Genomic DNA, 15,272 nt, shown 5'->3' with positions numbered 1-15,272 from the left:
CCTGTTTGTAATATCATACTATGTTGACTCTTATGAGTCTTTAATAAATGCTTGTGTCGTAGAGTTATGTTGTGATGCCATGTTGTATCTACACATATCGTGCATATTGTGTGTATGTTTTGAAATGCATTGTATGTGCGGGATTCAACACCTACTTGTATGCCTTTTGTAGCCTTCTTTACGGGGAAATGCCTCTTTGTGCTTCCATTGAGCCTTGGTAGCTTGCTATTGCTCCGGACACATTGATTGACCAACATGTATCCTTCTTTGTTGTTGTGTTTGTCCTCCACGGGAAAATGTCACGCGGTGTAACGGAGTCCATGTAGCTTGCTATGACTCGTCTACACATGATGATGACCGACACCTGCCTTGCTGGGTTAAGTATGCTTGTCCCTGTACGGTTGTGCCACTTGGGGTCTATAACTAGTTATGTCGACTCGGGTTCTCTAACACATGATTGCTAGCTACACATTCATATACGTGAGCGAAAAGACGCAAACGGTCCCGGCCAAGGTAAGGTGGCAGCCGTGGAATTTACCGTGCATGAGGCCGCAAAGTGATGTGATGTGTTACATGTTGGATTCATATGGCTTAGGATCGGGGTCCCGACAATAATCCTTGATGAAGACTAGTTTAATTATTTCAGTGTCTTTTGTGAAGCTTTAAACTCTCAAGTTTATGAGTATGTTTAGTTGATCACTACTAAGTTGTAAACTCTGAAGTCTAGGAGTATGTTTAATTGATTAGTATGTTTTGTGAAGTTTAAACTCTTAGTTTCTAAAGTATTTTTTGTTTTATTATCCAAAAAACAAATTGTCGGCGTTGGACTACATGAACGCCAGCAACATGTAATCTACTGTTGGCGTCGTCTCCAACGCCATCATTATTTTTTAACTATGATGACATATTGGTGGTGTCGGGTGTCCACGCTGGCAAGGCTATTTTTGTCACGCCATAGCTAGACTTTTCTGCACTAATGTATTACTGAATTATTTTGAGAGGAAAAGAAGCAAGGTGCCGAAAGATAAGCCACACAGGCGGGCACATGCCCCTGGCCTCATGGGGCCCCTGTCCACAACCACTCGACCCCCTTTGTCCTATAATTGTACTATGTTCTAAAACTTCACATGAATTTATTTAAGATTTCTCCGCCACTGCCTCGAGGCGGTACCGAGAAGAAATAATTTTCCCCTTGTGTGGGTTGATTATGCTGGAGATCCATCCCTCGTGGAGGGAGAATTCGAAGCCATCATCATCACCAACATTCCTATCATTATTGGGATCATCATCTCCATCAACATCTTCATCAACACCATCATCGCCATCAACTCCCTCAATCCTAACTTTCGATTCTATGAACTTTTTCCTCAGATCGTTTACTAAGTATATTTTATGGAATTGATTACTAGTAGTTTATGCTTACAAGTTTTATTAGTAAAAGATTCATATGTTCAGATTGTTAATCATATATTCATCTCCGGTGATCATGATCCATATGACCTGTTGTCAGTAGTTCGTTATGTTCTTGAGGACACGTGATAAACTTTGTTGCTAGTAATCTTGTGAGGCAGAATCTATTTCAATGTTTTGATATTGTGTTGTGGTGTAATTCTCTAGTAAATGATTTGCAAACGTCAACTGCATATAACTTAACCATTAAGGGCCTAGAGGAGAGCATTTCATAGACGTCGAGTAGCGGGGGCGACGGATGATCCTGATGTTGTCGGTGTTTCCCTCGTGGTCGCTCCTTGGTATTGATCTGGAGTTCTATTTCGATGGTGAAGGTCCTTCCCTTGAGATGGGTTAGCTACCTTGGTACCTCGATGTGGCGAGAGTGAGATTCCGAGCGAAATCTCTACGCAACGGTGCCATCGGCGGGGATGCTTGTGGGTGTTAATTCCCTATTGGAGGTGCCGATGTGGTTCCCTCCCGCCAGAACTCTGGAAGAAAACCCTAGTCCGTCTTTGCGGTCTCGACGACGAGGACATGGTGCATTGTTACACTCTTGGAGGCGACGTCGTGGAACTTAATTAAGTACCTTCTGGTCACAACGCGTTGGCATATTTAGGCATGGATCCTTGTGTGAAGCTTCTTTGATCGTGGCATGGGGCATTAACATTGGTCCCCTACCTTTTACATACGATAATGTTGTCACCGCTCTAGGTCCTCGCTGTCTACAAGCAGGATAGGTGCTCCACAACTCTAAGCGAGAGGGCCCTCTCCGACGATAGTTAGGTGTGTGTGAAGTAACAGTGTCTGGTGGTTTTACAACGAACCTTGGCTTTCGTTCCTAGTCAGTTGTCTCGGTTACTTGTTGGGTGTGGCTTCTCATGGGTTCTTGCTCCACTTAGTTGCGGGCGTCTTCGCCATTCTCTCAGATGTCAAGTTTATTTTGACCTGCTTTGAAAGAGGATTTTCTATCACATTGTATCGGTTATGTCGTTTGGGTTTACTTATAAAGCAGGGAGAAAGCCTGTTTCAAGAGGGTGTCGCCTGAATTCGACAAAGTTTCAAATGAGCAGGTAATGCTCACTACACAGTGTAAGACAAACAGTACCAGAAAAAAACTGTCTTCTCAAAAAGAATTTTACTCCCTCTGATTCAAAAGAAGTGACATGGTTTTGGTTCAAATTTGAACTAAAAGTCTAAAACCACGATGTTTATTTTTGGAATGAGGGAATACAAAAAACCTTAGATCTGACGGGTTTTCAGGAGAAAAAAATATCATGAGCTCAGTGCTTGTTCTGTTGAGAATGAACCTAGCATATATAAAGTGTGGTAACATTTTCTGCTAATAACAACTATTCAGCTTCCAGACCAAGAGTAACAATACAGAAATACTCCAGCAGAGAACATGTCTTTGGTTATACCAACCATGGATTCAGGTTCAGCTGACGAAATAACTACAAACGAAGCAAACAAAGCTGTTACAACAACAAAATGTAACAAACATTTTTCAAAAGGTTCCAACTAAATGAATGAAATTGAATAAAAACAGTGCCGGTGTTTTATAGATTCATGCAACTGCAACCAAGCGAAAGTTCCACTAAGAGTATCATGCTCCTTTGTTCCGAGAACCTGCACCATTTGTGCTCCTACTTCCCAACGGAACACAGGAGTACACAGGCGCGGAATCGTCATCACCTGTCCCATCGTTTGGCACCAGTACATGCCTTACCCCAGGAGTGAGCTTCACTGGGCCTGATCTCATCTGCACATACCGACCACTAGGTGAAGCACTGGAATTGCCAAGAACTGCACTCCCCACTCTGTTATCTGTTGTTCTGGCTGAAAAGGTCGCATCTCTTATGCTGTTGGAAGGTGCTTGGACTACCCGGTCTGGATGGTTGAATGTAAAACCCACAGAATTAAGATGACAAACTGACGAGCTTACAGGATGCACAACATGTGGCTGAGGCAAATTGGCATGGAAACCTGAAGACGGTGTGCCGTGCTGTCTGGTTGTAGGCAAAGGTGGTGCTGTGGGTGGTTCTGTAATAGTGATAGGATCAGAATAATAACGGCGCGACGGGGAATTCTGTTCGAATGCTGCACTGCCACGTTTGGGAGGAGGTGGGCACCCCAGTTGAAAAGACCAATTGGTCTGCGAGTTTGAAAAATCAACAAACCTGTCTTCGTATGGCAACTGATCTCCAGAAAGTACATTAGTTGCCGGGAAAGGGTGGCTGTAATCATGTGTAGTCCGTGCCTGACTTGTACTTGCATGGTATGTTGAAGCATGAATTGTACTGGTAGAATTTACTGTATCACTGGGGAAATTCTGACCTTGTAAAGAGAGAAAAGGCTGTCCTTGCTGTGGCAAGAACACATTTAAGTTCAGATAATCACTGGTGAAAGTACCTGTATGCTTCTGTGCAGTCTCGAAAAATCTGGTCGTGCAAACTGGCAGATCTTTACCCATCAAACGAACTGTCTGTCCTGTGGAAGGTCCATTCTCATGAGGCACGTGCAACTCAGCATGAAAATTTAACTCCTTGCTGTGCGACACATTAGATTCATGAGATGGCCAGGAAGAAAATTTGTCGCTGGTGGAGAACCAACCCTGCTGCTGCCGAAATGAATCCTGAAATGTATGATCTGGCAATGCACAAGGAGTCGTACTCATAGTCATAGTATCTTTTACTGAAACATTACTGCAACCACGATGAGTCTCAGCAAGTTCAGTTAAGCTCAATGGAGGACCAGCAGCATTTACATCAGAAACTTTTATCGCCTCACCATGCAAAAATGTGCTTGCTGAACTTGAATTCGTTATTATTTCCAAGTCAGCAGTAGATTCTTCGCTTTCCAGTCTCTGTGAATCAACAGAAAAATTCATCCGGTTTTCTCTCCCATCAAGCAATTCGACAACAGAACTTAAAGTTTCCTCATGTGTATGCTCCAGATTTAGCACCACTGAATATGAATCATACCTATGGTCCAATTCAGTAGATTCCGGTAGTGCCATATTCAGATCAATCAAAGGAGGGGACATCTCTCTGTTACCAGGCTCAGTAGAATCCTCATGATCATAATTCTTATTCGCTTCTATCGTCTTAGTGAAAGCTTCCATGGGAATATGAGAAGTACCAGTTTCTGCACTTATGCATTTGTCAGCAGAATCCTCATGATCTGAATTCTTATTTGCTTCTTTCGCCTTAGTAAAAGCTTCCATGGGCATATGAGAACTACCACTTTCTGTAGTTATGCATTTGTCTCCTTCGGTGGACGTGAATGACGATGATGATGACGAGGACGACGATGAAGAAGCCATAGCATCTGAAAACATCTTGCAAAGACTTTCTCGTTCTGGTAGCTCAAGTATAGCATCAGCTTCTGAGAATTTCACACGTTTCACTGATTTGCAGCAGAGTTCTATTACTTCCTTGCCTTCTGAACTGCCACGTTTCTCTTTGACCATTTTCACTGATGTGTGCTTTGTGCACTTCAGAATGCCATTCCTAGGGATAAAATTTTCCAGATCTCGTGGTTTTCCTGCTTTGTTGGCTTTATTGTTGTCGATGTGCTTTCGTGTGTCAGCCTTCTTATTTATATTATTGATCTTCGCCTGCTTCCTTCTCTCAGATATCTTTTCTCTGTATTGTTGTGAAACCTCAGGTTTCCATGATGAGTGAGTATCCAGTCCAGCAAACAGGTCTGGATTTTCAAGTGCTTCCTACAGAATTGAAGAGAATTATTTGAAACCCTATGATATATATATATAACTGTGAGTACGAAAAATAAAATAAAAACTGAACAGCACAAATCAGATCTACCAGATGCATACCAATTTCAAACAAATCCTTAGGAAAGCGGAATTACCCTAGACGGGAAGGTTACTGCATATATATAATTTGTCATGTTCATTAATTTTGGATCATAGAAATTTCAGCACAAGTGTGCTATACACAAATGACATTGGTGTTGCAGGCATGCATGTAGGTGATGGACTATGCGTTTACACTTCACACCCGCTGCAAAATTCACAAATCTTAAATGGTCTCCTGTAGATATACTTGTTAATGTCAGTCTCATATATCATCACCATTGTTTAGGAGAAAGAGTTTTAAGATCATACCAGGGTTACAGTCCTACGTAGACATACATATAGGTGCTGATGGATGCCTAAAGTGGCTCTAACTAGGGCTATTTAGCTCGGCCCAAAACTCGCTTCAGCTCGGCCCGATAAGGAAATAGGCTGAGCCGAGCTGCAAATTTCGGCCCGTTCGGCGAGCGAGCCGAGCCTGTTTTCGCTCGGTTCAGCTCGGTGGCTCGTTTCATAGCCCAATCATTTTTTTAGAATTTGCAGCCCAGTGTAAAGACAGCGGCCAACACGACAGCCCAAGCCCAGTACGAAGCATTCCCCGGGAGGGACCCGATGTCATCCTCCTCTCCTCCCAAAATTCCCCCCATGCCGCTAGGGTTTGTTCCGCGCCACGCCGCGCGGCCGCTCTTGCCACCACCTGAAGCCGTCCTCCTCATTGTCACGCCCGATGCCTGCGTCGTCCTCGCCGCGCCCGACGCTGCAGGGCTCGCTATCGACATCGAAGGCGAGCATGCTCTTTCGTCGCTGCGTTGGACGCCCCCGTTCGTTTCTCACATGGGCTTGGCCAAGCTTCTGCTGCCGTCCCTAGTGTCTGCCGCCCTTTCATCGTCGCGTTGGCCCCCGACGTACGTTGCTCACATGGAGGCACAAGCAGGTATGACCTCCCTGGCTCCCTCCGGCCCTTGCCCCCCTCTTTGTGACAATGACTCAGGCGCCCAGCTACACGCCAGCTCCGGCGGAGCACACGCAGACTGCACACACTCACGCTCACGCACACATAGATGGCTAGTAGGCGCACTGTCATACTGTATGCTTGCGCTGCTACTTATGGACGCACTTGTATGTATACTGCACAGGCACATAGATACACATAACAGTGCACACACAAGCTGATCGGGCTGGACCGAGCCAGAGGCAAAACGAGACGAGCCTCCAGAAGCAGGCACGTTCAGCCAGCGAGCCTAGCCGAGCTTGGCTCGCTTTAGACGAGCCAAAGCCAGGCTCGGACCGAACTCGGCTCGGGTCGTGTCCAGCCCTAGCTCTAACACTTCCTAGAGGAATAAATGCTTGATGGAAACAAGATTGTGTTCTTTTGGAGAAGTGTCAAGCTACACGACCTGAACTACATACTGACATCTTCGGCACACCTCACAGGCAGGACATAGAAATGATGTGGCATTGATGTGTCTGAGCTGTCCTGGAAAAAATCTAGTTACAAATTGCGCAAATGTAGATACAATGAACACAATTCGTAACATGAAGGCGGCACGCAAAATATGAAGGCGTTCAGACTTGATCCATGAATACATGCAAAAATTGATGCCACCTAGTGTTAAACATGGCGTCTTGAGGCCCGCTATTTAAAACATTGGTATTAACCACTTATACCAAAGGATATAAAAGAAATAAAAATAATATTTGGATCAGACAGGAACTGAATGTTAGTTATAGCACATTAGGACTTAACGTCTGGTTAACAACTAGGCATGTGGATGCTTTAATTTCGCGTCGGGCCCTGTGATGGCGGCGGCGGGGCACTTCTCCCAGGGCACCATCCTCGCCCACCCAGATTGGTTCTGGGGCCTCCCCGAGCCGGTTTTGGTGCCACCTCCCTCGGTCTGCCAGCGCAGCAACGGCGCTTGCCCACGCGTGGCGTCTGTCGGCACGATGCAGGGAGGCGTGGATGGGCTGAGAGGGGCCGACATGCGGTGATAACCGAAGGCGACGGTCCTAGGGTTCCTCTTGCGCCAAGACGAAGATCTACCCGATGCCCGTACTTTCTGATCTGGTCGGAGTGGCAGGTTCCGCAAGGCTCCGTCGGCGAACTTTCATGGGCGTGTTATGCTTGGAGATTGCTGGATCGGGTGAAATTCGATCGTGCCCATCGGTTCTCCGTTAAGTAGGGAGCAGCATGAAACTCTGTTATCTGTTTCCATCAGGAGATATTTTAGAGGCACATCATGTCATGAAAGCCGAGATTGAAGGATTAGTAATGGTGATTGTAGCCTACGCCATTGAGGAATTTGCTTGGAGTTTCGGGATTCATAGTAGTGGTATGTAAGTGGGGGCGACATCATAGGTGAAGTTAAAGGTCCTACCTTTCAGGGTGAAAATCCAAGGTCTGACTTTAATTGGTTGTGTCTGGCAATGGCCTTGTTGAAGACATTGTTTTAAAAGCGAGGATTATCTCCAAGGTAAAAACCCAAGATTTACGATCGGGCGATGACGGTGCTAGTGCATTGTTTCCTTCTTGGAGGCGTCATTTTTTGAGTACTTGGATGACAGGTGTTGTCTTTGGTGGTTGTGCTGCTGCTGCAAGTGCTGAAATTTTATAGCGGGACTTTTCTTTTTAAGCTTCTTCTTCGTTTTTTTGGCTGTGTGTATCCGCCATGTCATTAGGGCATTGCATTGTTGCAGATGCTAGGTGTAATTGGTATCTCCGCGATATTAATATATACTCTTTATCTAAAAAAATTATGGCACATTCATATCCATATTTTTAGAAAAAAAATACATATAAAATTATCCCACAATCCAAATTGAAGTTGGTCAAGAGTTCTCCTTGACTGTGACTTCATATGTGCATCCAATTTATTTGATTTTTCTTTTCTCCAGCTTGTACACAAATTTGTAGACCATTTTAGAATCTTATAGTTGATTAAGCATCTTTGTTAATAAAAAGTCCAGCTAGTTTAGAGTATGAATAGATTTACTGGCTTGTTGTTCAAGTCTTGTCTACTATATGTAATGGTTGACCCCTCTTAACAAAGCAGAAAATAATATTATCATTTACTTTTATATATTTTTCAATAATTAGGGTTAGATCAGTGGTTGGTACCGGAGCCATCTACGATGACGGGTAAAGAATGAGATCAATGCTATGGAGTAGATGAAGATCATCATGAAGCAACTGGAGGACTTCACATGCCAACGAGTAGAGAACTAGACACTCCTTGCTGGGCTGGTGCAACACTTGAGCAACGCCTGCAGAGCCTATCCCCACTGTTAGATTCCATGGCTACAAAAACCGCCCATGACGCAACCTCTGCATCGCAAGCCCTTGGTGCTTCCCTCACCCAAAGCACCTTCGGTGTCACCTTATCCAGCGGGGGAATCACCATCGTTGTCAATGGTGGACCTCCACCCCAAGGTGCAGATTGCCCACCCCACCACTCGCTCATTCCCCTGCCTTTCACCGTCATCTTCCCCTCGCAACACAACCATGTGCCGAACTGCCGACCGCTTGCATCCATCATCAGCCGCCAACACCCTTTTACCACCTCCAGCCATCTCCTTACCACAACCAAGCCTTAGCATCAATCTGAGCTAATTGGCACCCTCACACCACAATCCAAATCCCACCAAAAAAATTCAGCCCACTTATACGTACCAACAGCAACCCACCATCAGCAACATCAACCCTACCATCATCATCATCTGCAACGACAGCAGATTTTCGCGCTGCCCCTACCACCTTCATGCCTTCATCTACCAATCGATTTCATACGCCTCCGGCTCCCCTTGTGTGCCTCTGCTATTATGTTGGTGTAGGTTACATAACTTATCTTATCTTGTACATAATATTCAACACAACTCCAACAAATTCCACCTTGACGAATATTCTTCACCATCCTGAATTACTCCATGTGCCAAACTTTCATGTACATTGAACTTGACTTTATCCCATGAGCATCGCTGCTACTCCAACACACCATGTGACTTCACCTGCAACTTGTAATCCCTTCTTTTCTTACCATAGTCAACTGGAGCGAAATTAAGTTCCTCTTACTCTAGTATGTGCTTAGATCTTTCAAAGTATCCGTTCAATGTCGTCCCACACTCATCATAGACCTACCTGAAAGTGAACAACTCTCATATTGGGTGTCATACATAAGAGATACGAGAACTCAACATCGCCGCTCTTCCTTGACCGCATGTTTGAAACTTGAAAAAATTTCACCGTTGCTTGCAGTCATCCCGAGTCAAACTCCCAGTTGTGTCACCACATGTATGACCACCAGAGCCCTGGCACGTCTTCATGTCTCGTGCGGTATGCACGCCTCACGCTATTACCGCGTCAAGCCTCTGCTGCGCCGAACAAGTCTCAAGGATCGCGAACCACACCACTCAACTTCCACTGTAAAGTACCACCGATCATCACCGATCGATGACGAGTTTCATGTTTCCATTAGATCACTGGGCTTCAGTCCGAACTACGTGGCATTCGCTTTTTCGCTGAAATAGGCTTCGATTCTTTGGATCCTTACACCATAGCCCCTCAATCCAGCTCCACCTTCAACACGACTTCATTATAGATGATCAATCCAGCCTCGCGCCCCGTCGACTTCAAGCTCCGTGGGTATACCACCTTGAATCAACCCTGCGACATAGTCTTGTCGAAGCCACACAAGCCATCTGGCCTGCGCCACGTGCTTTCACACCTAGAAGTCGATCACCATGAGCATCACACACTTATGTCGTTGTCGCCGATCCCATCTTCAACTTATATGTACCAACCGACTCGCGTTGATCCATCAAACTATCCAGTCTGGCCCAGCCAAATATATCTGACTGCAATCATGCTCCATCCTGCACCATGACCGCTCGCACATTCATGTATGTTTTGGTCGCCCCGTGTATGCATGATCTTGCCAACGACACGATCCAGACTACTTAGTGTATAACCGAGATCATTGCCATCCATACACAAACCATGTACCAATAAAGAAATCCAAAAGTAGTCCCTTGAGCTTTTGTGTGTGCACGTACCAAAACACCAACTCAGCACACTCTAGCTTCTAGACTCTTTTTCCTTTTCTCACACTTTGATAGCAACCCATGTCATAGATTTACTCGCTCTAAGTTCTGTACTTGTGTCATCTTTCTTTTTCTAAAAACAAATCTCACACGTACGGCCAACCTGGCATGGCTGACAGATCCGTTTTGGCTCAGTGCACCTCCTGACCTTCGGCCTTGCCCTAGCCAAGCCACCTTTGTGCACCCTTCATCAGTTGGGCCTCCCTGGCTGCTGCCGCCACACCAGGCCTGGTCACGTCGAGCACCTAGGCTTTCCGCGTGCATCCAGCCCGCCCGCCTGCCTCAATCGCACCTGGTGGCCACCGCCTGCCTGTCTTAATCGCCATATCGATCAGATCTATCAGTTGCCGCCGACCTCCTGCTGCTATATGTTGCCATATTGGTTGTTTCCGATTGCAACAATTTCGTCAAAAAGCGTCGTGCTCCGCTCTCTGTCGATTTCATCGACATAACTCGCAGATACGATCACCCTCAGAATCAACACAACGGCCTTAAATCAAACCTTACTCATGACATCACTTGTTAGAATTAAACCGAAACGCATAGTCGATCTATCAAGGACCAAGCAATCACACAAGCACGACATCAAGATTTGTTAACGAGGTTCATCGATATGGTTATATCCCTGAGGTCTGACTACGGGTATTCCTCCCCGCGATACCGTCACAATGCCGTACCCCGACCGCCCGGGCGCCGGCACATGCCGTCGGCTCCCCCTGCGTGCATGTGCTATTATGTTGGCATAGGTTACGACATGTGTCTATCCCTCATTATATAAGCGGTCTAGGGGTATAGGTGTCCTAACAAGATACGGCTCCTAGCCTGTCTACACACAATCCAAATCCAAGTTCAATTGTATTCTACTTTGTATACAATATTCGACACAACTTTTTGTCTTGCTTGGTTGATGTTTCTACTTTGCTGCTATTGTTTGGGAGCTAAATGGGACATGTCATATGTGGGAAGTGGCATGGCAGCACAACAAGCCAATCTTCACTTGGCAGTACTGCTATACACCATGAGGAGTTGAGGACCTTGATGATCATTCATGACTTGAAAAGAAGCATGGAGGCAATCCGACAGCCAATGACAGTATTTTGATCTCATCTCACACATTTATTATGTTTTATCTTTATAGATGTCATTTTATTAATTATTTATATATATTTGCTATATTGTTGTTTTTAAAACTTGACGGATCCCATATCGATGCTTCACATGATGATATTGGCCATTTTTTTCAAGCCATTTTTTTCAAACTCTCAAAGGTCTCAGGCAGAGAGATCCAATGTCACCCATCCTCTTTAACGTAGTTGCCGATATGTTGGCTATTCTAATAGGAATGGCTAAACAGGAAGGCCAGGTAGGTGGACTGGTGCCACATCTGGTGGATGGTGGCGTGTCTATCCTGCAATATGCTGATGATACTGTAGTGTTTATGGAACATGATGTAGCAAAAGCTAGAAATATGAAACTTATACTCTGCCTATTTGAACAATTGTCAGGCTTGAAAATTAATTCTCATAATTTTCAAAAGAGTGAGTTGTTTTGCTTGGGAAAGCCAAAGATGAACAAAATGCTCATAAACAATTGTTCGGATGTGAACTGGGGACCCTACCATTCAATTATTTAGGCCTACCTATTCACCATCGGAAGCTTTCCAATAGTGAGTGGAAATGCATCGAAGATCGATTTGAGAAAAAGCTAAGCTACTGGAAGGGTAAGCTGCTATCATATGGAGGAAGATTAATTCTGATAAACTCGGTACTTACGAGTATGCCGATGTTCCTTTTGTCCTTCTTTGAGGTGCTAGTAGTGGTATGCAAAAGGTTGGATTTTTATCGAACCAAATTCTTTTGGCAGAGTGATGATGATAGGAAGAAATACAGATTAGCTAAATGGTACATTATTTGTAGGCCCAAAGACCAAGGAGGTCTGGGAATTGAGAATTTAAAGGTAAAGAATAGATGTGTGCTGAGTAAGTAGCTGTTCAGACTTTCTGTAGAGACAGAAGGTATGTGGGTACAAATTTTGCGTAATAAAGTACCTACATTCTAAAACCTTAGCCGAGGTAAATGTCAGATCCAATTATTCACCATTTTGGAAAGGGTTGATGAGAATAAGGTCAACCTTTTTTCATAGAACTAAATTTATTATTGGAAATGGTGAGGGAACGAGATTCTGGAAAAGATGCCTCTAGCCATTCAATATCCAGCTCTCTATAATATTGTGCAACGTAAGGACGCGCGTACGTAGCCACAATTTTACAGTCAAATCCTCTAAGTATCCAATTCCGACGATCATTGATTGGACATCGCTGGGAGGATTGGCTCCACCTTGTGAGGAGACTCATGGATGTCCAGTTATCAAAAGAGTCTGATAGGGTGCATTGGAAGCTTACGAATAGCGGAATATTTACTGTCAAATCAATGTATCTGAATCTTATTGATACAACTAGCATCGCCAAGTCTATGAATATTTGGAGAGTCAAGATACTCTTAAGGATCAAAGTCTTCATGTGATTTGTGCACAAGAATGTGATTCTAACTAAGGATAATTTAGCTATACGTAATTGGGGGGTACACTACGTAGCTTCTGTGATAATGAGGAGAACATTAAACACCTCTTTCTCCGATGTCCACTTGCAAGAATTCTTTGGCAGACGATTCGTATAGCCTTTAATATTATGCCTTCGGATAGCATGGACACGTTATTTGGAACGTGGCTAGATGGAGTTGACACGATTATTGTTAGACACATCCGTATTGAAGTTTGTGCACTTCTTTGGGCTATATGGAACTGTAGGAATAATGTGGTTTTTAACACATACGTATATAAATTTTTTGCAAGTACTACACAAAGCTGCTACTGTAGTCCCCAAAACAGTACAATAATAGACTATGGAATATGGATCCTGTCAAGCAATACTAGATTATGGATCATGTGAAGCATATTGGGAACCACCACCCTCTTCGAAACATTGCTTGGATGCATGCTTAACAGTTGTATTAAGAACGGCTATCATTAGCATATAATAAGACAGGTCGATACATAAGCCACTTATCCAAGAGAAATGCAGCAGATATCAATGAAGTACAAACTCCCGCTCCACGTCCCCGTCCTATGATAATCCCACGTGTATGAGCCTTGACCCGACTGAAATCCGGAGGAGGGAGACCAAGTAGGCACCTCGCAACTCACCGTGCATGGTGTTGGAAGGCAACATATATACATGTACTAAAAGATAAGGTACATCTATGCTGCAGTACCAGCTAGCCTGTCTAGGGTACACTACCACTAGTGGTTTGATTTCGTGGTCATCATATATTTCTACCGGATTCTTGTTGATTATTGGCGGTCATAATATAATCCTCAGTTCCTCACACGAATGTCACTTTCCCTGACTTGGACTAATCGACCAAAGTCCACAAATTAAGCATGCAATAACAATATTTCCACATATAGATAGTAAAGAAGTAGCAAATGTACCAAGAAAACACAATGATCGTTCTAATTTTAGCAGTTAGCACAAGCCCCGTATAGGCTTTGCCAGAAAATCGTCATGCACCTGCCAGCAATTGACGGACTAACTATGCAGATTTGGAACTGGGATCGGCACATCTATACAGAATCGTTGCATAAAATATCCTGCGAGGCCATGCGTCGGTCCCATGTATATAGAACCACAACTAATTGGCCACACAAAATGTATCCACAAATAGCAATCACATTATCTGCAAATACTACTAATAGCGTGGTAATAAGACAACCAAAATCTAATAACATGGAGCTAGCAAGCATCTAACCATCTTCCTACTGTCCAGCAAATCAATCAAAACCTGAACCGACCATTCCATCAATTCTTAGCAGGTAAAAATAAATAAAAATACGTGGGAATAATAGCAGACGTGGTATCATTGCATTGGCACACAGCGAAGACTTGGGTTGGGCTGGACCACGTACCTTTCTGCCAGCGAAATTCCCCTCGGGCTCTCGGCCTCCGCTGCTCTCCGGCGCGGCAGCCGCTACCGCCGTCTCGTCCTCTTCTTGGCGTTTCCTCTTTCGCTTCTTCTCCTCCTTGGCCCGCCTCGCGATCGCGCGCAGGGCCTCGTCGCCGTCGACCTCCGTTTGCTCTTTGCATCCGGTATCACTGGCAGGGGGCAGAGCCAAGGGAGGTGACGCGGCGAAGAGGTCCGAAAGGGATCGCTTCTTCGGCGGCTTGGCCTTCGCTGGCGCCCTCCTCGGGGACCCCGCAGGAGCTGCAGCTGCCAAGGTGGAGGCGACCTCGTCCGCCCACCACCGGCACCTCGGCGCCCTGAGAGGAGGGAGATCCTCGATTCCAAAGAGACGCCGCCCCTCCGCTGCCGTCCCGCCCCTCATGCTCGCCGCATACTCCCTTCGGACAGATCACGGACGGAGATCAGGAAAAGGTAAACACAAACACAACTACCGTAATACCGACGAGATGGCGCGGTGCCTCAACACGAACCTGATGGAGAACGCGGCGGCGGCCATGGACGCGGGGTCTACGCGCTTCCTCGGCGCAAATCTGCGTCCGATTTCGCACCGGGTTTGGTGATTTGGGGGGAGAGGAGAAGGAGTAGACTCGAAGGAAGGAAGGGGAGAGGAAAGGGGTGGGTGCAGGGAAAGGCAGCTAAGTATTTAAAGGATGGCGATTACCGTATGGTATTTAATATTCGAGGTGGCCTTCGATGAGATCGATGCGAATATTTTACTTTTTTCCCGCTCTTCCCACCTCTTATTTTGGGTACAATTTATTGATTTTTCAGCAGTTAATGTCCTGGCTGGCATCGGTGTCGTGCCCGGTGGCCAATATCTATTTACTGCTGCAGACAGCGACCGGTGATGGACAGCGGACAATTTGTTTTGCTTTATTTTATTTTTGTGT

The 15,272-nt window shown here is 45.2% G+C and overlaps 1 protein-coding gene across 1 annotated transcript; it reads right to left on the bottom strand.

Moving 5' to 3' along the window:
* Nucleotides 1-2,824: 2,824 nt before the first annotated feature.
* LOC123443103 lies at nt 2,825-15,016 on the bottom strand. Its single transcript, XM_045119362.1, has 3 exons — nt 14,853-15,016; nt 14,327-14,759; nt 2,825-5,176 (listed from the first exon to the last, which is right to left on the bottom strand). Exons 1-3 carry the CDS (start codon nt 14,876-14,878, stop codon nt 3,056-3,058), a joined length of 2,580 nt encoding a protein of 859 aa, XP_044975297.1. The 5' UTR covers nt 14,879-15,016; the 3' UTR covers nt 2,825-3,055.
* Nucleotides 15,017-15,272: the final 256 nt, after the last annotated feature.

The sequence above is a fragment of the Hordeum vulgare genome, chromosome 3H (assembly GCF_904849725.1).
Source record: "Hordeum vulgare subsp. vulgare chromosome 3H, MorexV3_pseudomolecules_assembly, whole genome shotgun sequence".
Classification (NCBI taxonomy): Eukaryota; Viridiplantae; Streptophyta; class Magnoliopsida; order Poales; family Poaceae; genus Hordeum; species Hordeum vulgare.
This window is presented reverse-complemented; position numbering and strand designations above follow the sequence as displayed.